A 24,474-nucleotide genomic window follows, 5' to 3' on the forward strand; every position below is an offset into this window, starting at 1 on the left:
TTTAGAATTTCATAGTAAAAAATACCAAAGTTATCCAACAGTGGCGGCGGTTGGACGTTAAAAGTGAAGGGGGAAAGACATGATCTTAATATTTGTATATAAATGTTAGTTTTCCTGGTTGTTTCTAACATTTTGTTTGACGAAAGGTTGTATAACTAATAGGATACTATATTTTCAGTTAAAATACCATATATCGTATATAATAGTTTATTAAGTAAATTGAGAAGAACAACACAAGTAGATACTAGCCCTTTGTACTCTTAAACAACGAAAGTGTAAGAAGAGATTTGATTCCTTGCTCATGAACATCTTAAAATTCTGTCTGGAAAATTGTGTGATCAGATTATTTAATAAATTTGCAAAACAAATAAATAGAAAGGATAATATTAATCATAGTAATGAATAATGATGCTTGTTTTGCAAAAGTTATATTGAAACTGAGGATTAATGAAAAACTTAATATTTAATTCCACACATGCTATTAAATGTATGTTATTACTCTTAGAAAATGAAAGACAGTAAATACTACAAGCATATGCTACGACATTTAAGAAATATTTGCTTTTGCAACTTCTTGAAATATGTTCGTTGCCATTAGGTGCAGATTTCACTTTCTTGGAACACATCAAAACACAACAATACTTACAATCCACACTTCAGTTATACAAAATAAACTTAAAACCTAGAATTATGTTCAATTTACTAAATTTTATTGTATATACACTCGTACATCCTTAAACACAACACTTCACTCGTATATTACACTACAAAACAATGGAAAAGGTAGAAGTTGTTTTTTATCACGCTCTTTTTAATCGATATTCCTTACTTTAGAAAGAAGAAAAGACATTTTAGGAACTGTCAATTTTTGTGCAATTAAAGAATAACTTGTGAAATAGGCCCTACTTTTTTGCATAATGTTCTTTCGATTAGCTTCAAAGCGGCTCACTAACATATCGAGCCCTTGTAAGAAGAAATGAAAGTATGCTGAAATTGTGCTCCAATAGGTTATTTTTTGGGGTTATTTTCTGTGGCGATTAAAACGCAATTACTGTAGCTTTCTTTACTCCACGGGAAGACAACCAATACGTATTCACGCAACAGCAAATATTATATGGCAGCATTTTTTCCTATTAATCAGTAACACATACAAAATCGTTACATTTCCAAATAAAACTATATACATTAATTGGTTACTTTAAAAAAGTGCGGGGGCAACTGCCCCCCTTTGCCTCCCCTAATCGCCGCCCATGTTATCCAATAAGTTTGTATAAAAAGGTGAACACCTTATCAATTGCCACGCTAAATACTTTAACTGCTAACAGATGTCAGAAGTGCAGGCAAGGTTACAATTGCTGTTTCCTTATGAGACGTGACATTATTAATATACACAATTTCTCTTTAAGAAAGAACAGTTAATGCAGGTTGGTTTACTGAAATATGTTTCCCAAAGATTTTCCACGAACTTGTAAAAAGGAGTCCACACATTACAGTCTTCGGAGATTTTTCTTACATCACTCTTATAGCCAATTTCTACCATACATCCTCTACTGTCCAGGATCTTGCTCCTTGAGACTTTCTTTCTCCTAAAGTTACATTACATAAATATTGACGGGACGAATATTCAAAGTCAATAACGAATGCATCAGTGCTTTTCATTAGGAAGTTGAAAACTGTTCATAGAAGACTGTTCTAGCTGCTTGAAAAATTGAATCAGAAGAACCCTACTCTGTAAGATGCTACTGGAGAATACTCTGAGAAAATGTAAGGATATGATTATTTTACATGTAAGACACTTTCTAAAACATCTTTTGTGCCCTTGTTTAAGATCTGACAAGACAATGCATTATTCATCACCTTAGAAGTTACGTCTATTGACTTCTCAAACATTGACTCTTAAGGATAGTAAAACGCAACGTTACACAGGTTACTATTAACTGCAGTTCCAGATATTATTACTTGTTTTCAAAAGTAAGAATAATTTCTTGTTAATTCTACAGTATTAAAAAACGAAAAAATTAAAATAAATACACAGGTTTTACATGCCAAAACATACAGCATATACATAATACACTATATATATATATATGAGGGTAAATTGAAAAAATAAAGACAAATTTGTTTTCGCAAGAATAAACGATGACTAGGTGTGTCTGACGTCACCATGGATGTACTTGAAGTGACGTAGGAGCATCCGTCACTGCCCCATACAGTCTACTTTCGCGGGGCAAACAAGTCATACGTATGAACATATAATTTCACGAATGCACAATCAAGGAACAATGCGCAAGGACAATAGTAGACACTGTGCACTGGTTTGGCTTCGAATTGCTTTTCAATCTTCCATACAATACTGATCTCGTTCGGATTGTCACATCTTCAACTCTTTGAAAGAGGTGCTGCGTGGTCGTCGGTTCAGGTCAGATAACGTGGCTCAGCATACAGTGAAGGCGTGGCTTCGTGAGCAATCAAAAACCTTCTTCGCAAACAGGCTACACAAACTGAATGCATGATACCAAAGATGCATTGTTGTGTTTGGGGCATATATGAAAATATGTATAGTTCTTCATCTAGTGTGTGAAAATTCCTTTACTTTTTCATTTACCCTCGTGTACATATATATATACTATCTTAGTAAGTTTTCACAGAAAAGCCAAAAGTAACATGAAATGGAATTAATACCTGTTTTGTGATTTATGACTTCCATGGTCCCATATTGTTCTATCCATAACTTGCCAACGATTATATTGTGAACACAGCAATTGACATTGGTCCAAGTGTAGGCTTCACCCCAGCTAAAAAGAAACATTGATGGCTATTAGCGCAAATGGTCCTTACTCAGAAACTTTCACTTATCAATACGTTTAATTAGCAATAGGATAAATAATCTTGTGAAACTCGAATTCAGCAGATTATCATAAATTTTGATACATTTCGATTACTGAATGCTGCGTTGCTCAAACCTTTTCAAGTGAGAACTAATTTTAATTGGTAAATTTACTACAGACCACAGCATCCTTGTCCCATTCCAAAGCAAATTTATCATTTCTTTTCTTTCTTTTGCACATATGTTAATACCAGTACACAGGCTTAAATTTATAATACAGTACTAATCAAAATTTCCTTAATTTTATATTGGCTTAATATTAAAAAATGTATATTAGCTTCTTTTTAATAATTGAGGACTATCAAAAATATTTTATTGAGTAGATAGGCTAATAAATTTCATAAAATGATAATCCTGGAAGAGAAAGTGAAAGACCATTTCCAAGCTCTGTCTAAGATTGTCAATTATTGTGTGTGATATAAAATTAATTTTAATTTTATTGTTTGTGTCTTATTTTTTTTTTAAACTAACGTCTAATCTAAGAAAACCACAAGGGCAGACCTCAAGAACTGCTTGTAGTCTGCAAACAACAATTTGAGAAAAGCTGACTTTTTGAAAGTCTATGTCTCTGTATTCAGATTGCTCTGATCTAATTTAAAATTTAGAATTTTCTATTTGTATTGCTACCGAGTAAATTCAAATAACCCAAATGAAAAGTATTCAAATAACCCTAAGTATTGCATTCAGATTGATTTGGAATGGAAGTAAGTTAAATCCTACACCTCTTTATTTTGATTACTTTCATGTAACCATAATTTTTCATTTACATTGCTGCAAGACAACTTTTAAAAGTTTCATATGTTTTAATATTACTTCAAATTCCGTACAAATGAAAATCACAAGTACAGATAAGTAATTTTAAAAGTGTTTACGTATGTTTAAAAAAATCGGGAAATTTAAACAAAATTGGAGACAATATCATAAGAAGTTTTACCAAGAAATTTAACTACGTAATTTAGCACTAATATTTTAGCACAATTATATTTATTTCAAAACAACATAAAATAGTACCTAAGTTTCGCTTAATTTAATTTTAAGCCGTTTTTTATTTAGCAACTGTTAGCGCAGATCAATCACAAGATACACAGCTCCAAACGGATCCAGAAGAGTCATTTGGAGGGAGCGGATCACCTCCTGGACAATTAATAAAAGGTTGAAATACGGGATATTAGATCAAATCTGAATAGAGTGATGCAAAAATTTATACATAGGACTACGAAAAAAGGTAGCATCTTCAGGCTGATCGCTCCTGCCGACTTCCCACGGATCCGCCAGTATAAATAGCAAACACCAAATTAAGAATAAAAACGGAAATATTAACTACGTATCGGACTTTACAGAATTACAACTGAATATCAGTAACCAAGCATATTGTATACCAAACCGTCAGGGTGTTATTATAGTAGAAGACTCTTTATATGAATACAGTATTTATTAATGCGTTCTTTGTACATAACAACGTGTCAGCAACCTCTTCTTGAAGTATTATATGTTCATGACCAAGCTTCGCCTATTCTATCTTCAGGTCAGTGACTTAACCTGGTGAACAAAACTGCAGAAGACAGAACAAACGCTCGAAACCTACTGAAAACTATTACAAACGCAATCAACGAAATAAAGGTTTTTTACTTATTTTTAAATGATTTGATTTACAATCCGTTAATTTCTGTCTAAGTAAATAGACTTTACGTGCAGTGATAATAAGTCACAATAGTAAACAAATGAAAATGCTTCATACTCGTTCCAGTAGTTGTAAAAATTAAGGAACGTTTTCGAGGATCATGGTCCTCATCATCAGCTTATTTTTAAGTCTAAAAAAAGGTTAAACATGTAGAAAAGGTGAAATCATTAAAATGTAATTCCAAGTAATTACACAATTTTACGTCACAGAACACTATGGCAAGTGAACCACCATTGGCCACTGTAAAGCTAGTCACTGTTCACTGTTGTTAATGTTCTTTCTTTCCAAATGATGTCCCTCCGCGTAGCGTAGTCGCTAATGCTCTCATCTTTGGTGCGAGCGGTCCCGGATTCGGTTTCCGGTTGGCGCACTCGGTCGAACAAGTTTAAAAGCTTTTTCAGACCAGCCATCCTGAATGGGTTCTCCTCGGTTTTCATTATTTTAATACCGGGGTGGTACCTACCATATAGATCTCAGACCGCTTCCTTCCTTCCCTTTCCCCGGAAAGTGTGCTTACCGATGGACGTCATCCCTCAAAACGTGAGGTGCTAACATGGCCATAAGTGCCGAAAGCCCAGAAATTTAAATCTTTCCAAATGATGGAAGTATGTAGTGAAAATTTTACTCCATATCGGGTTAGTTTCACCTTTGTCCAAATTGAGTAGTGTTTAATTTGTGAATATAAGAATAGTACTTGATTTTACGATTTGGAAGTAGTGTTTGATTTTATCATCAAGCATATATTAGCAGTTTACTTTCCATAAGCTGTAATAACAGTCCAGATAATTCTTGAGGGTTGACATCATTTTTATACCTTCACGTTTTCCATATTTTTGAGCCGTTTTTAAAACCTTTTCTCAAACTTAAAAATAAGCTGATAACAAAGATCGCGATCCTTCAAAACATTCCTTAGTTTTCATTATCACTGCGGTGAATATGAAACAGTTTCTTCTGTTTACTATTGAGACTTTACATTACTTTAGAAGTAGGAACTAATACAAGAATAAAAATAAATAAATAAATAAATAAAGGCAAATATGCCGAATTAGTACAAAGCAATGCATATTTTTTTTAAATGGTATTATATGTGTTTCAGTTTACTTTACCTGGGTAGTTCAACGGTGACTGTTCCTTTTGGCTGGATCTCCACACTTTTGCCCCAGAACTTGAGTTTAGGATGAATTGTTCCATGGAAGATGAAATCTTGGCTGTCAGCATGAAATGCAGATACCGGTGGGTGATGGCTCACCTGTTCACATACTACCCTGCAACATATAAAGAATATATATATATATATATATATATATATATATATATATATATATATATATATATATATATATAGTGAAACCTGTCTATGTTGGCCACCATCAGTTCCATTGAAAAGTGGCCAACTTACAGAAAATAAGTATGACTGGTGTATTTTTAGAATAGAATTTCTAGTATTACTTGATTGTAAAATTTTAATAAACAATGGCACGACAGCTAATTTTAAATAATTACTTATTAATAACAAATTTATTAATGATGGTTCATTCTAGACGTATTTCTTTTATTCTTTTTGGCATATACGCACATTCAAATTTTGTAGTTAACTATTTCTTGTTAATGAGCTACAAGTGTTTCCCTCGGAGCAAAAGATGTTCTGAGAAAATCTTGAATTAATATCTCAAAGCCTCCGCTACCTTTCGACAAGCCGTCAGGAACCAATACTTGACAATTGAGATGGTTAGCTTTAATCTTGAGAATTTTCCGGAATTACTAACGCTTCTCACTGATGAAAGGAGCCGATATAGCTGATGGTTTTACCAAAACATACAGGGTAAACAAATACAACCATTTCGTGAATTTCTGTATGTGCTTTTTCTTATTCACATCTTCCTTCACAGCCTCTTTATCAGGGTAGCGTTCTGACCATTGATCTCCAAGAACAAATCATAGTAATCTATGCTTCTTTGTCTCCAGTCACAAATACAGAATATCTGCCTCTCATATGGAAATACGAAAGAGTAAAGAAAAATAACAAAACGGTATTTTGCGTGGCCAAGATACGCAGGTAAATATATCATTATCATCATAGGGTAAACATTGCTTCAATGCGGCCAATTTTCCAGATAGACAGGTGGTCAACTTACAGAGTAATAAGTAACGAATGTCTTATGGAAAAATGCATGTTCAAGATGGCCAAGATGAGCAGGTGGCCAACTTAGAGCTGGACAAGTTGACAAGTTTTACTGTATACATAAGTGTTTTGCTACGCTTTCTTGTTTTTCATTGAAATGGTGAAAGCAAAGTAGTGTTCACTTTAAAACGTTTAAAAAAAGGAAAAATGAATACGATCCGAGTAGTGTTTGGTCACAATACGAATTAGAAAATGAACATATAGGTTTACTTCATAGACTGAGTCATTGCAATTCCACGTTTCTTAATGGCATTATGGATTCAACACTTAATATGGGAGTTCGCATTGACAACGCATTTAAAACGAGCTACTAGCTTAAACAATCTGTAGAATGTTAAAGATAGCAGTATTTAAAAAATATAATTGTCATTATTTTCCCTCTATTTTACTCTTCATTATCGTATTTGTTTGTGTTACACAAAAGCTGTCTATTTGTATTATTTCATGTCCACGTATAAGATAAGATAATAATAATAAAATAATTTCTTTCGCTACCAAAATGCTACACAAAATTTATAAACTGCTAGTCTGCTAGAAATGTATTTATAGGAATATATATTTCTTACATAAATAGCTGACACTAAAATGTTTTGTTATACACACGTATGTTTGGTCTCCCACGCGAAGGTATCCAATAATATTCGGTTGTTGCTGTAAGGATTTGGTTAACGTTTTTCAGAATGTTAGTCTATGAGACAGTAGAGGCGGCAACATGAAAAGACACGGTTGTGCTAACTTGCTCTCACGTCGTAGTAAGAGGTACCGATAATCTGGGAAGAGCGGGTGTTCATTGTGAAAAAATACTGCATTAGTGGTTACAATGCGAATTGTCCAAAATTACCAGATTTGATCCCACCTGTCCTTTCCCTATGAGGTCATCTAAAAGGGCGTATCTACATGACCAAAACACACACACACACACACTGAACGAGTTACGGGAATATATTCGAGCCTGTGCCAAGTTACAGGCTTTGTGGTGGTGGACAAACACCGTGTGTAGGCTTTTCCTGGATTTTTTCCGTTTCTTTGCACTTTCTTCATTTCACTATTACGTTCATTATCATTATCACCGTCTCCCTTAGCCTCAGAGCATATACGTAGGACCTTAAACTAAACTTAAAAAAAAGAAAAAAAATACAGGCGCCCACCCCGAGATTCTAGCAGCCACGTTCAGAAATATGAAACAACATCGTGTTCAGTGTGTTTGGACGCTCAGAAAGAACATATGCAACACCTCCTATAACAACCTTATATCAATTCTTATATAAATAGGTGAGACATGAAAATAGTTTGTTTTATTTTCCCTTGCAATTTTTTTAACCACTATTTTCCGGGGCTACCACTGAGTGGCACAATCAATATAAGGAAGCTTAGGGAAAAATAGTTTTAGAAAAAGAAAAGAAAGCTTTTTTATAGAAAAAAAGAAAAAAGCAAGTACAAAACAACTTCTCAAGATTTTTAAAAATAAAGACAAATGATTTCTTTTTTCTGCAAAAAAACAAAGCACAAGGATAGAAATTAATAAAAAAAATCTTATCTCTTCTTTCCTTTTTGACAAAAAAGGAAAATATAAATAAAAAATCATTTATACCTTTCTTTGTTTTCAGTGGAGAGAGAGAGAAGGAAAGAAAAATTAATATTTTTTTAAAAAAAAATAAAAAAATAAAAAATCATTTTTTAAATTCGGGCAATCTTTCCTTTTCTTCTAATAAAATAAAAAGAGAAAGAAAAAGAAATTTCTTTTCATTCCTTTTCTTTAAAGAAAGGAAAGAGAAAAAACTGAAAAAAAAACAGAAAGAAAACAAAAAATAGAAAGAAAAGAAGAAAACATTTTCCTTATACCTCTCAGAAAACTCCCCTTATTCCCCAAACTTTTTTTTCACTTTTTCCCTTTTTATTGTAAAAAAAGAAAAAGAAAAAAGAAAGAAAGAAACCTTCTGAATCTGCGATTCCGAAAAGTCTTCAAACGAATGTCGCACCGCCAAGTTACCAGAGAATACCCTCCTTACCAGACTTTATGGTGATGCGATTTACTAAGCTGACTTTCTATTTGAATACTACATTCATAAATCATGTTTAGGTCGCATTAGTTTAAGGTCACATGGACAATGCTAGAGCAAATGGTCAAACAAATCCCAGCATGAATTGCTTGACTGTTGTCAGCATGAATTGCTTGAACTCAATTCCCGAACAGTAGAAAGCAGCTATTACATTTAGTTAGTTGTAGCGAGCACCTATTACATTTAGTTAGTTATCACAGTTTCGATATGAAAATTAATCTTGTCTTTGTAACAAGCAAGTTCTTTATCATCGAAGGTGGAAACAAGTTTATTTTTTAATTTTTTTAACAGATATAGAAGGAAAATTCAGAAATAAAGATAAAAGAGCTAGCTACAGTAGAATTGCAAACTGATATATTGAGATTGAAGCTCGATATTTAATTCTATAAAAAAGATTACCATCTTTTTCCTACAGGTGTGTTTGCTTTATCTTTCACTAACATAATAGATTAGTATTTTTAAAAAAGCAGACACAACGAGATTGAATTTGTAATGTTGAGACATTTCTGAGTGCGAGTGCCTTTCCCTCCCCTTTATTGTTCATGATTGGGTAACATACTTAAAATCGTGGCTTTTGAGAGTTGTTCTTTCTGGAGAAAGGGCGAAGCAAATGATGCCACTGCACCGGGCGGCAAGTTGCCTAGGGCCGGCCCTGGTTACGAGAATAAGATGGATGAGAAAGGATTTCGTATTGCAACTTACAGTGAATCTGCACCGTTCTTTGAGCGATATATGGACATGCATTTTCGCACAACATGAGGACACCATGTCTGATGACCACTGCTGGATACTTGGAGAGAAGTTTTCAATGCACTTTAAGTAACACAGTAACAACAGGATCGTCAGAACTGTATCTATCCGCAGTAATGATTTCGTCTCGATGTTTTTGAACCTCTTCACCATTGAGCATCATAGCAGCAACAACACTCTCTGGTGGTTTTAGACAGGGTTTAGGACGATATCGCTGAGTGCAATGTATCCGAACATTTCCCTAACTGTTCTAACATAATGCCGTAAATTAACCTGGTATAACAAATAAGAATAATATTAGAGGTGATTCAACTTAATTACATTCTCTAAACAGTTTTTAAATAACAGCAGACGTAATTCTGATACAGTTTCACATAATATACACTAGCAGCGTTCACCCCGCTTCGCTGCGGTCACCCCGGAACGCAATAAACTTTGTTACTTAGATAATTTTTACTTTTTCGCTTTCAAGTGATATGATAAAAACCATAGTAGATTGCACTAATGTTAACATTATATCGCCTGTCATTTATGTTAACCCGCCGAGTGACACGGTCATGCGGGTTGCATATAAATACGTTTATTTTTACCTATGATGAACTAACAAAGGATTTGTACGTTATGGACACTTGAATGGTCAATTATCTCAAGACACTGGTAATTGAAAATTAAAGTGATATGATAAAAACCATCTAGGGTCCAAATCCTAATAACCCCCCAAAAATGAAAGAAATTGGTTCAGCCGTATTAGCGTGGTGAGGGAACAAAGGATTTGTACGTTCTCTTTTATATATAAGATTAGTTCACAAACGGGAAACTTCAGCAAAACGTTAATACAATGATTAAAAAAAAAAAAAAAAAAAAAGTGAGTGGCCGATTTTGCCTGCTCCCATTTAGACCAATACAGTTGCCACCAAAAGCTCATGTACTCTTTTTTGTTAATGGTTTTGGAAGGAATTGAGCTATATGTCGAGTTTTCTCTGCACAGACTAGAGAGAGAGATACCACTGATTCATTCACTCTGAAGTTATTAACGAGGACAGGGTAAAACTTTACTAGAGTACAAGAAAGTTACTGAATACTATAGATTGTTCGCTTGAATAAAATTAAAAAGCAACGTTACTATACCGTATCTATATTTATCCATCTATTTACTATAGAAGTTGAAAAACATTATGTTGGATTTCTATCGTTCTTTGCCTGTTTAAACTGCCTAATATTTCGATCAAGCACACGTTTGGTTTCGTTGAGTCCTAAATGGAAGCGATTATCTGTATATGCAGTTCGAGATTTAATATCTGAAACTGGTAGTTGGTACAAAGAGGAGCATTTTGATTTTTCAAATCTTACAAAATGCTCCCAACGTGTCTTGATACTTAGCTTAAGAAGATTTAAGAATTTATTGAAACAATTTTTCACAAGAATTGATCATATAACAGAAAATAAGATTGAATATACTTTTTCGCGGTTTGGAACAAACGATACTATACAATTTCCATAATCAAAAACGCAATACCGACAGGTACTTGCTCGATCATTATCTCCTAACCCAGTTACAAATCAATGTCGTTGGACGAATGAAAGGATTCCGTGGACTGAAATATGTCGATTTCCCTCAATTGGATATGATACTCAGAATTCATGGAGGTTTTTTCATGATAGGCTAATCTAACTCCTGAAAGATTGGATCAATGGAAGAAATTAGATGGTCCGAAGTGTCTTTTCTGCCCGAAAGTTGGTACAGGATTATATATAATTTATGAATGTGATGCTGTTCAGCCAGTTTGGAAATTTGTAAGCACTTTAATCTGTAAAGTTTTGAACTTAAATGAAATACCTAATAATAAACTCATGGTAGGTTATTTTAACTCTAAAAAGTCAACTGCTATTTCTCTCTCTAATTTTTTGATTATTTTAGCACGTAGTACAACATATATTGTGTATAGATATCACTTATATTGCAGTTTCAATTGTCTTCTGGATTTTTTGAGCATTTATATTCGCCGTTTAAAGTATGCTATAAATAATGCTTATAAAGCAGCTGTATCTCAAAATAATATTGTAGCCTTCGCAAATATATGAACATACAATGACGTTCTTTGTACACTGATGTCCAAAATTATTGTCACATGTCTATAAATATGTTGTTGTGGGAATATAATTTGATAACGAATTTGCCCAGTATTTCTTATAATGTTAGTATGTGTATAATCGGAAAAGACATCTATGTGGAAAATTTCATGTTAAAAGAGCAGTAAATAAAAACAGTAAAACGAAAATAAAATCTTCTTGTCCATTTAGAAACATTTTGTTTTACCCATTCTAATTTTCGTATTTGTAATTCTTTTCCTACGAAATTTGCCACAAATATACATTTCCTGATTATACACACAGTATCAGCATTAAAAGTACCCTGCAAAATCATTATCTAATTATATTCTTACAAGAAGACAGTTATATGCGACAATCATTTTGGACATGAGTGTACCTTCAACGAGCAAGAACTTGTGTATAAAATATAATATGCACTTTTACGTTGAATATGAATATGAAAATTTAAGTTTGTAGTACAGCATACAGTCTTGTTTATAAAATATTGACCAAAGATTTACCGACGTAACCTGATTGAATGGAAATAAAAAACCTACCTATCTATCTATCTATATCTATCTATCTAGTTAAACTGTAATGACTCGAAAGGTAATGCTATTTCAATATTGTTCATTTCTATCAGCAGTATACTCACCTGAAATCTTCTCTTTCCAGCTCGTAGGTTTCACCCAAAAGTGGATTAAAAGGTTTCCCTAAACGTTCCCAATTAGAGGCCAGAGCACTTACTGCAAATGCAGCCACAAGCTACAAGAACAAATTACAAATTAATCATATTAACAAAAAAGTTTCCACAGAAATACCTTACACAAGACATACAGTAGTATAATTTAATCCTAATCAAAAACCATACATTAAAGAGATAATAATAAAACATTTCTATATCTAAGATGGCTCGAAGCATGTTCAAAAAACAAACACAAAATCTGAAGAGATAAATTACTAAGTTGCTGGTCGCATGGGATCTAACACAGGGGCGGATCCAGGACCGACTTCTGGGGGGGCGGCGGGTTGTCATAATGCTACTTTTAAGGGTTCCAAACTCTGGGATGGATTTTATTTATATATAAAAAATAAGAAAGTTTCCTCTTCTTAAAGGGGGGGCGATCGCCCCCCCTAGGATCCGCCCCTGATCTAACAGAAAGAACTGTTTTTGGACTTGTAATAAGAAAAAGAAAAGCTACACTTAATACTTAATACAGAATCTCTTAACGAATTTTGGTATGGTTTTGGCTTGATAAGTTTTTAAACATAGATCTGGATTGCGAAATCGAAAACAAAAGCTTAAGATTGGTTAGCAAAATTTCTTTTCTACCGTCACAATATACATTTTTTTAAAGTTCTCTGGTATTTTAATATCTCTTTACGTTGTTTTGTTTTTCTGTGTTCGTGTTTTGCATTATTTCTACATTTAATCTTAACTTATGTCTTTACAATTGACTTCGCTTACTTTAAAATTGACATCACCAAGAAAATGACAGCCGCTTTAATAGTTGAAATTATTAGGATACTGTTTTCCTATATTTTATGCAGCTTTAATTAGCTTTTACCCACTTGATGTTTAGAATACAATGGTTAGCTTTAAGCTATAGACGGATCGTTGTCACCTTGTAGAGAAACAACAGCGCACGCGAGAGAAAAGACACAGAAAGTTGATAAGAAAGTATTCACTTTGTACCCTGATAGTCATTGTGAATGTCTGACGAAAGAACGAGTAGCCAGATCACATCGAAATAAACTTTCTGAGGAAGAAAAAAAAAAAGCTAAGACCGCCAAGCCTACAGATGAAGAACAAATCACTGAATCGAATAAAATGAATGAAACAAGGGCGTCATTTCAGACTTCGCTTGAGGACGGCAAGAGCACCACCGACATAGAACTTTCACGTTTTGTACTAGTACATTAGTAGATAATCGATTAAAGTATATGTATTTCTCGAACTCTTGGGGGGGAATTGCCCCTCCTACCCTCCCTAAATGACGCCCCTGGAATGAAATGGCCAAAGTAAAGACTTGTCGACAAGTTATCAATCTAATCCATTTACTATGTGTTATTTTTGTATATATTTCAGTATAACGCTATAATTCCATTTCCTTCTCTTCTGTTGTCTACGGCTAGTTTGAAAATGGAAACATATTTTATTAACCCAGGGGCGGATCCAGGGGGGCGATCGCTCCCCCAGAAGAGGAAACATTTTTTATTTTATATATATAAATTAAATCCATCCCAGAGTTTGGAGCCCTTAAAAGTAACATTATGGCAACCACCGCCCCCCCCCCCCAGAAGTCGGTCCTGGATCCGCCCCTGTATTAACCAAAGATTACATTTCGTTATAAGACATACACTCTTGTTTCATTAAAATCGGTTCAGAAGTTACTCAATTAATAAAGCCAAACACACATTTTATCAATATTAAACAGTATTATACACGTGACACAACAGTCAATATACAGAGTTGGATCAAGCTGGTTCGTGCCCAACAACCGAATCTGACGTAAAATATATATATAATTGACCGTACCTGCATTCTCTGTACGGGGTCACTTTCCTGAGCGGCGAGGCGGAGGAGGTGAGCATATTCCATGTACTCAACCATTCGTTGGAGGAAACTTAAGGGCTCATTAAAAATTACTGGCATCGTGATTTTGCTTAGTTCTTTTCCAATGCAGTTTTTGAGCACAGACCAGATGCTAAAGTCATTGCGACTGAACATAGGCACTGGAAGACATTGTCTGGAAAGAAATAAAAAAAATGAATTGTGTGGTTAAAATATATATATAAGTCATAGGTACAAAAGTAAGAAGGTAAACTACGTACCTGATATTTATTTTCAGTGTTACCAAACGTTCTCTTTTACCCGGATATGTCCTCGTTTCTTAATAGTAAAATAAGCATCCGAGCTGATTTTCTCCCACATAAAGCTGTCCGGGTTTTGTATCAATGCGAGAAAAATCAAAAGTTGGTTGAATGATTTGGAGTTTAGAATCCATTTCAGCACCGAGGCTATATGAGACATGCACCTAAAGATTAACGTGGAATCCGAACCACATGAACTCCCACCGGGAATCGATTTTGAAATTCAACTCGATTCCTGCAAATATTTATATCGATCAACCACGAAGGAAGCGTGTAATAGTCCAACGCAGCTCGGAAGGTTGTCGTGCAGGCCCGCAAACTAGGGGGGCTAGAGGGGCCTGGCCCCTCCAGATCTCAATGCAAAATGCTATTATTAATACAAAAATCAGAATTGAGATATCTGTAAGAGAATTTTTAATGACTTGCCCCCCCCCCTCCCAAAGTTCTATGGGTGGTTGCAGGCCTGATGTCGTGTGCTAATGCTACGCAGAAAAGAGACAACTATTTACTCCTTTAGCAAAATGGCGGCAAATGACTGGCAGATCTGAAACGACGAAATGGCGGATCACCATCGACTGATGCTGGGCCGCTCTCTCTCTCTCTCTCTGAGAAATATATCTACAAAACTAAATAAATATTTTTAAAAAAATCCCGAAGTAGGTTCGAAACACCGACCTAATGATTAACAAAACTCTGCCTTTACCCACTTAGCTATTTCCACGTTACATCTATAACATTACTGAACGCGTATATCTAACCATTGATATTTGTGGATATAACCATTGAAAATTTCTTATTACAAAAATATTGTAAGTCATTCATGGGTTTAAAGTCCATGTAACTTTTATAATACCGCTTCCTGGTCAGAAAAGACTAATCGTACTCTATCTAGCTTCGGTCCGAATATTAAATTCGAGTCGCACTAACACTACACCACTCGCCGCACCAACGACAGCAGCCCAAATATCAAATCTTATCCGAATGTGCTCAAGCATTCGCCACCGTTGTAGATGGAGGATGAAAGTGCGTGAGAGTATTTGCTAATGGAGACCAAGAAATAGCATCAATGGATGCGTATAACGGAAACTGATTCCAAATTATGTTGCAAACATTCTGATAAAGACATATTATACGGACAATTTCATCCATACATAAAAGGAATCCTGATCGTCTGAACCATAAAGTTCAACTAAGGGTACGATTATACCGAAATTTTCGTATTTCATCCTTCTCTTCTAAATTTTCCTATTTTGAATCACCCTGCATCCTTCATAGAACAGTATGCTTATGCCGAGTTTAGTGATCAATTTTCCTCACTCAGAAACGTTGGCAGCAAAAACGTTTAAAAAGTTCTCTGCCGCTTAAGCAGCAACAGCACATTTGCAGCACATTTTAATAAAGTTTTATTAGTAGTTGATATGTGACTTTGTGAATGTTGTATTTTATGTATGTATGTTATTTATTATGTGTGTGATTTATAAATCATGTAATAACAAATTTATTTATTTCAGTTATGGTCAATAAAAAAAGAAGAAAATAGACCTGAGGTAGTTAGCCAGAACTCAGGTCCAAAAAAAGCCCACCCCCTACCTAAACAGGGAAGGATAAAACAGCAAGAGAGAGAGATGTCGAAAATAGGAGAGAGATTATTCAGAATGAGCAGTTGTGTCTGCCGATAAGACCAAAATATTTGGCAAAGGCAGGGGTAGTGGAGGGGGAAAAAAGCAAAGAGAATACCTCAAATCCTGTTTTAATCGTTATTGAGCAAACAGAACTGATGTGTGTGTCTGTGAGAGAGTATTCAATCAGCGCGCTGTCCACTTGATTATCCTCTATATATAAAAAAAAAATGTTTCTTAGACAAAAGGAATAGATATGAAGCATGATTCAGAGTAAAGTATCAGGAGGTTCCATTTAAAACAATGTGTTTGTTTTACTTTTTCCGTCCCATTGAAGACGGAAAAGAGAATGATGAAACAGGAAAACTTCGGTATAACTGTACCTTCGAAATACGATCAGATATAGGAAGAAATATATACAAGTTAAAGAAAATACCCAACAGTATATAAATTTAATATAGACTTAAAGATGTTTAATGTACCTTTAAAGTTGTGTAAAGTAATAAAGAAAAAGTCATTTAAAAGGTAAAAGAGTATTTACACTTGTTCACATTTTGTAAATAAATTATTTTCTCATATGCTCTCCTTTTTATTTCATGAAATACGGTAATCCTGTTTATTTTGTTTTATAACATAGCTAAGAATATTTCCAATTAATTTCATCTCACTCAGGATATGAATTTCCTCTAGGAGAAAAGGAAGTAAGGACTTTCCCACAATTATTTTACATCTTTCTTATATCTAACATGTTTTGAAACATAGTCATTTGCTGACTGATTAGAGTTATATCTATACAGAGGGAAAGAAATGTTCATTACAATAAAATGAGTCGCTAGTTTAAGGCAGGGTTTCTCAATCTGGGGGTCGCGACCCTAGGGAAGTCCCGAGAGGCTTTCATGGGGGTCGTGAAGATAAGCGGAAGAGATAAATATAATTAGAATCTAATACCGGAAAATATTTTTCAATATTGTTTTGAATTTTGTTCTGATCAGCATATTTTTTAGTTCTTTTACATATTGTTAAGAACAACAAAAAAATAAGTCTACTAAACATTTTCAACAGGTGCAGAGTTGTTTAAAAATCAATTTAAATGCAAAAGGTACGTATGAAACTAATGAGAATTGCTATTGCATATTGAAATGTCAGAAAAATACAGATGCAACAAAACTTGCATATTGATTACAATTAAAATTAAAAACTAATGATACCTGGGCATTATATGATTTCTTTATTGCGGCAATGTCCGGTTCAATCTTTGTGACGTACATTATCAAGTCATTTAAAACACTCAATAACTTTTTAAACAACTGTCTAAGTTTAAAAAAAATAGAAATTATTTTATTTTCTTATCATATGATCCAACATCAAGGGAGTTACGAAGTTTTAAAATTTTCAAATGGCCTCCACTTTAAAACAGTATAACGGATCGAATTCGATATATGTAATATCAATGAACTGACCTAATTTGGTTTTAATCCATTCGCTTTTAGAGAAGTTACTGTATTCGCTATGTACAAGAGATAGATTCTGCTATTACTGTATAATTAGAAATAGATGGATATCGTGAGATCTCCGCAATAAGTATATTAAAAATCCCACACAAGATTATTACAAACCAGAAATTATAAGGGAGTCGTTGGCAAGAGGATGTAATAAAATGGGGGTCGTGATAAGAATTAGGTTGAGAAACACTGGTTTAATGTATCACAATTATGCCGTACAGTAAAATAATAATAATAATAATAATAATAATAATAATAATAATAATAATAATAATAATAATAATAATAATAATAATAATAATATAAAAATTCCCGAGTGGCTAGTCATCTACCCTGATCCACCCTCTATACAGACAAGGCGACAAAACTGCCAATAATTACCGCAGTATTTCCCTTCTCCCAGTGACTTACAAAATTTTCAAAAATTCTTTAGACCAGGACAGAGAAACAACTAGATCTGGAGTTGGGAGAGTACTACGGAGGATTTAGAAAAAGACGCTCATGTGCTGAGCAAATTATGAATCTGAAGTCTAACATATCGTATCTGAAAAGAAATCATCGAAGTCTTTATCGATTTCAAAAATGTCTACGACCCACTTACTAAAAACGCCCTTGTTCAAACCTTGAAGCAATTTGGATTGAATAACAAAACAAGTGCGATAAATCGAACATACGTACATAGTGTGAGCGCAAAAGGAGCCCCAGATTTGGAAAGGGATAACTTTAATACCAAAATTACTATTCTGCTCAAACTTTCGTAGTAGTTACATAAACTCGAAAAGTTTTTGGTGGTGTTGATTGGAATTACAAACATGGGATCTACGCGCCATCTGTTATGCGAGAACTATCGAGACGATAATCCAGCTCCAGCCAAATCTTATGAAGCGTAATCGATATAATGGAGATTACAGCTGCACTCATGCGTTCCTGAAGATCTGATAGACCTGATCTATGTTCCTACACTACCCAGAACCCTGAATGCGCTTCAGCGCAAGGCTTCTCTTTACAATACTCTGTAGTTGGGTGTGTAACCACCATTAATTTCCTTGATATACAAAAGTTTAAAGAGAGCATACTGTTCTTATAATATACCGGTACTCCTTACCACTGGCCCCGGCGGGAGCTCATGTGGTTCGGATTCCACGTTAATCAGTAGGTCCACGTCTCATATAGCCTCGCTGCTGAACGGGACGTTAAACTCAAAATCAACTCAACTCCTTACCACTGGCGCAAATCCTAGGAGGATGAGGGGGACATGTCCCCTCCAATCTTGGAATTGGGGGACTGTCTTTTCCAATAATCCGATTTGAAATGTGTTTTTGGGGAAAATGTGATGATTTGTGTCAGACTATCACAAAGGAAAGTGAGACGAAATTGATGTTCTCCCAGAATAAGCCTCAAACTCCCCACCTCCCAATGTTGAAGACAACTGTGCTCCCCTGATCCTTTACAGCATTGTTTTACTTCATAAATATTTTTACATCGCTCAAAAAATATAGGAATGGCCTTACCTGCACCCCCCTCTAATGTTAAAGACAGATTTGCGCCACTGTTCCTTACATGAATGTTATTTCGCAAAATTACACACGGACTAGTTGTAGATTTTTCGTTTCATGTAAGATTACTTGTTTAATGTAAATTTTGTTTAAGACTTCTACTTATTATTGTAAGAATGTAAGATTGTATACTTTTTATTAAATTTGTATATATTTGGCTATTTTATCAATATGGAACTGAAGAATGGAATAAAAACTATATAAATTGACTGAATATTTTCATTAGTATAGAAATCGGCATTAAGATGGCACAAATCGAGCATATAGTTCAAATTTTATGACATAAATTAACTTTTTCAGGTCAATTTGGCAGCCATCTTAAAAAATGGACGCCATCTTTAATTTTCAGGTGGCCAATCTGACAGATGTGATCAATAACCTTAAAAAGAATTAACACACCAAATTTGGAGCTTGTATCATCATTTGCACGATTCTCCTAAAAATTGCTTTTTATCTGCTCCACTAAAATAACTGGTGCAAAAGTACGGTAATTTATTACAAATCAACTGTGAAAAAAAACTAAATATATAACGTTTAGGAACAAGATTCAATACTTTGTTACAACATATAGAATAAATGGAGTAACAGTGAATAAGGAAGGACAAATGAAAAATCTAAGTATTGTATCGTCGCATGAGAACCAGAGAAATGTAACTCCAAAAATGTGGTTTTCGTTTTCTTCATGTCTGGACACAATTTTGAAAGCCCCACTTGGTGTAAATGGAACGTAACGCCATCTGTTCTGCTTGTCGATCATCTGTTGTAATATAGCTCAATTACCATCTTATTAAAAACACATCTTTCTAAGAAAATAAAGGACTAGCTCAGGAGAGTAATGCTTCCGGAAGTAGGAACGGAAAACAGTTCTGATTGGCTGGCGTTATCTATGTCTTGCCACGTTGCATTCAAATAGCAGAATTCAGACGATTGTTGTTGTCGGTCCTCCTGGCCGAGTAGGCTAGCGCTTTATGCTAGTAACCAAAATCTCTTTTGGCGCGAGTTCAAACCCGGCCCGAGGAAAGTTTTTTTAAACTTTTTTTAAACATTTTTATAACACTTTTTAAATTAAAATAATACGAAAATAATCCTCAAAAATGTGATTTACTTACTTTTGTGCAGATAAGTAGTAGTAGTAGTAGGAACGGGTTAGAAGCCCCGCAGGGCTCGTTTTGTTGCCCTTGTACTCCATGATATAAGGCTCGTTTTGTTCCCCTTGTACTAAATGATATAGATTTTGTGACGAACTTAAAAACAACTGACTAGGATAGCGCGTAAAACAGCTGGCTAGAGTAGCGCGCGAAAAAACGTACTTCCGGGAGTATTACTCTCCCGAGCGGGTCGTGAAAATAATACATTTGTCCTCTCACCTGTAAACCTACGAAAATGGAATTACGTTCCTCTGGTTTTCATGTGACGGTATATGACAGGCAACTGAAATTTGGCAGTCATATAAATAATGTGGTACAAGGGGTAAGAAAAATTATGATTTATATTCATTTAATGGCCTGATTTTAAAGATGGTAGTTCATATATTTATTTATGCAGACGTGTTCAAATTATTACATTCAACATTCAGTTTCTGAATGTTTTACTGTTCTTACAATTGTGAAGTATCTGTGTAATTACAGTGATGTGACAATGAGATGACTGCGAACTATTAATTTAATTTGTCAATTTCTATTTCATTATTTTTACGATTATCTTCGACAGTATCATGAACTCTTTCTAAATTCCAACGGAACAAAACTTTTATTAAGATTGCACATTTCCAGACAGCTTCTGTAATCACATATTTGTTAATTGTCACTTTCGAAATTGTCAATAAACTCGACTAGTTTCCTTCACCTTTCTGCGTTTCTTTCTGCCCAGCTTGACATATCCAAGTTCACTGAACATCAGAGTCATCACTTTACAGCTAGACAAAACCACGAAGGACACATCGACAAGAGATATTCGCCACGAAGTTTAGGAAGGTGCAGGATCATCGGAGGCAAGCAGATCGCACCATTGGAGAACGACCGACTCTCTCCCGAGAATACCATTCTGCAGACACATTTTGAGTTTGAGATCTGAGTAGTGGCATGAAGGTGTAGGAGAACATCATCGTGAGAGGCACATCGTCAAGAGAGAATCTGACGCCCCTGGCAGCCCAGCAGGATTAAGATCCAGATGTTGGCTGACTCCAGTACATCCAGGCTCCTCCAGGGAAAACCTTTAATCAACCAGATGACCAGGACTGCACCAGTCGAATCGGATCTGTCAGGTTAGTGCTCATCCTTTATCTTTAATCATAACCTATCTCTCTTGCACCTATTTCCCCAACTAGTCATTTTTCAAAATTAAAACATTTGAATTTCATTTAAATTCAACCATAATTTCGCAGTTAAGTACCGTGTTGTGCATCAGTTTCATCTCCAATTGTTGCATTTATTTAATGAGTATTATAGAGGTTATTCTGAGCTACGATTGATGGCACAGCACCGGCACACAATATTACATGAGAAAACACGTTTGAATTTAGTCCAAATTACTGCTTTGCAAATCTGTCCTAATTGCTGGTGGGTGTGACACATGCTTTTCAACATCAATAAAACAAATGTGTACGTGATATTCAAATATAATTACTGTACAATGTGTATGTCCAAATTGGAAACAAAAAATGAAATGGAATACTTACAAGAAAATGATCTCTCACACAAAGATTAATACTTCGTATGAAATCCCTTATTCTTTATTAAATTTTTTTAGGTATGATATGTACAAGTTTAGAACATCCTGCCTTAACCCATTCACAGAGGAAGTCGACTTTTGTCGACAGAAAGAAAATTTCCTTAACATGTAAATGTCGACTATAGTCGACGGGTTAAAATTTCTTTGTCCGTATCTTGGCTTTGTCGAGAGTAGTCGCCAAAGTGGTACCGTTCAATTTTTTGTGTTCTATTGTTTTCGATAAACAATAGAAATCACACAGAAAACCTTTGGCGACTATAGTTAACTAAAACAAAACCAAGATACAGACAAATTTTAACACGTCGACTATAATCGACATTCGCAGGTTAGGGAAATTTTCTTTCCGTCGCCTTCCACAGTGAAAGGGTTAAATTAAACATTGTGATACCACAAATTATTGATCTCTTTTTTCAATTGATGTTTGGTTGTAATGTGTTTTTTCTTTAGCTTTTCCTTCATGAAGCTCGAAAGGTTTTCAATCGGGTTCATAACAGGATTATTGCCCGGCCACGCAAGAACACTAATTTCGTTATCTTCCAAGAATTTTGTCACAGCTTTGGCTAGGTGGCATGGAGCTCTATCATGCATAAAGATGAAGTGCGCGTCATCAAACCAAACTGCAGTCTGGGGAAGCAGTTCTTCTTGAAGAATTTGTAGGTGCTGGTCATGCTTCATTGTTCCCGATACTATATACATATGTACAGTCTCTCTGATCCGAAGACAGACCCCAGACCAGACCATGACTGAGGTAGGATGCTTCACGGTTTATTGAGAGACATTCCAACTTGAATTCCTCGCCAGGTCTACGTAGTACATATTGTGAACATTCAACAAATACAAAGACACATGAAACACACTATTCTCCAATCATCAGCAGTCCAATGTTCTAGGTTTTGTGACCATTCGAGGCGCTTCTTTGCCATGATTGGAATAATTTTTGCTTGCTTTCTTGGTCTGCGTGCTTTTATCCCCTCAGCGTACAGAATCCTTCGAACATTTTCAGGCGAAATGTCTGTACCATACTCAGCCATTTTGATGCTTAAGTCTCTAGAATTTGCGTTTCTGTTTTCTAGCGCCTATCTCTTTAGTTTTCTGATACCTCGGTTTTCGCCCACACTTCCCAACCCTATTTTGCTAATACATTTGCTTCTTGCTCATTACAACAGATTCTACTCACATACTTTTGTCTACTCCAACTTTACTAGCAATTTGTCATTATGTTTATCTTCCTTCCGCCAGAATTGTTATAACTTCCACCTTATTGGGAGAAAGGTCTTTGGCTTTTCCCATTATGCCTCGATTACAGGACTGCACAGAATAAAAAATTAATACACAAAACATTTCACGATCCCTTTAAACTGGCCTATTCGAACTATTGAACGCTTTGAATGTTGTAACTGCTTACAACTGCAACCACAACACTTCAAACTGTAATTTGTTAATAGAAACTACAAAAGCTGTTTACAACTGAAACACTCCTTTCAGAACTTTTCCCTTTACTAATGCCATCCGCTGTTCAACGGTGATATCACCACTTCAACTGTATAGTAAGCAAATGAAGGATCATATATTGGTGGTTTAACCCTTAAATTACATGTTCTAGAATTCCAAAATTAGGACTGTAACATCAACTTCGCATTTTTCGAGCTTGAGTCTAATAATTTCAACACGTCTGCACAAGACACTAGTAAGATCTAAACTAGAGTTTGGTTCAGTCGTATGGAACAGTATCTGTAACATGCTAATGAAGAAAATAGCTGTTTTTCAGAAATGCTTTGTCGGGCTACTTTGTTACAAAATGAAAAAATATTATTACTCTCATAACTATGAATATTGGTTAAATCATTGGGGACTCCAAAGTCTGTTTCACAAAAAAAAAAAAAAAAAAAAAAAAAAAAACATCGAAAAATCATTTATTCAAATCAAGGATCTTATAAAATAGAGGATCTGCCCTTACTACAAAATCTTGAAGCCATACGTCACAGTTTCACCACCCCTACTCTGCCCATTCCGACCAATAAGATCGCAATGTTTTGAGCCAACAATCATAGCGGAAACGAAAGTAGCCAATTGCAGACTATGCCAGATACGCGAGTAGCCAATCAGACGTGCCGATGCTCGGTTGTTTTTTTGGCTTCATCGATTTAATAGGATGAAGATATATATGGGCAGATTCTCTATTTATAACATCCTTGATTCAAATGGTATTAGAAAATAAGTACTGAAGCAAATATTATCTACAAAATGAAGATGTAAGAGTATTAAATTCAAGGATGTTATAAATAGAGGAATATTTATAACATCCTTGATTCAAATGGTATTAGAAAATAAGTACTGAAGCAAATATTATCTACAAAATGAAGATGTAAGAGTATTAAATTCAAGGATGTTATAAATAGAGGATCTGCCCATATATATCTTTATCCTATTAAATCGATGAAGCCAAAAAACAACCGAGCATCGGCACGTCTGATTGGCTACTCTCGTTTCCGCCATCGTCTGATTGACTACTTTCGTTTCCGCCATGATTGTTGGCTCAAAA

General features: G+C 34.8%; 1 protein-coding gene across 5 annotated transcripts in view; it reads right to left on the minus strand.

Annotated features, from left to right (window-relative positions):
* LOC145684204 (oxysterol-binding protein-related protein 2) overlaps positions 1–24,474 on the minus strand; it is a 264,438-nt gene that overhangs the window by 47,216 nt on the left and 192,748 nt on the right. For all 5 annotated transcript variants that reach the window (XM_081756261.1, XM_081756258.1, XM_081756259.1 and 2 more), the window contains 4 exons: positions 14,191–14,401; positions 12,307–12,416; positions 5,675–5,833; positions 2,683–2,795 (listed from right to left, as the gene is read on the minus strand). In XM_081756261.1, coding sequence (XP_081612387.1) covers positions 2,683–2,795; positions 5,675–5,833; positions 12,307–12,416; positions 14,191–14,401 — 593 coding nt within the window. The remainder of the gene's footprint in view (positions 1–2,682; positions 2,796–5,674; positions 5,834–12,306; positions 12,417–14,190; positions 14,402–24,474) is intronic.

Source organism: Thermobia domestica, chromosome 4 (genome assembly GCF_964235325.1).
Source record: "Thermobia domestica chromosome 4, izTheDome1.hap1.1, whole genome shotgun sequence".
Classification (NCBI taxonomy): Eukaryota; Metazoa; Arthropoda; class Insecta; order Zygentoma; family Lepismatidae; genus Thermobia; species Thermobia domestica.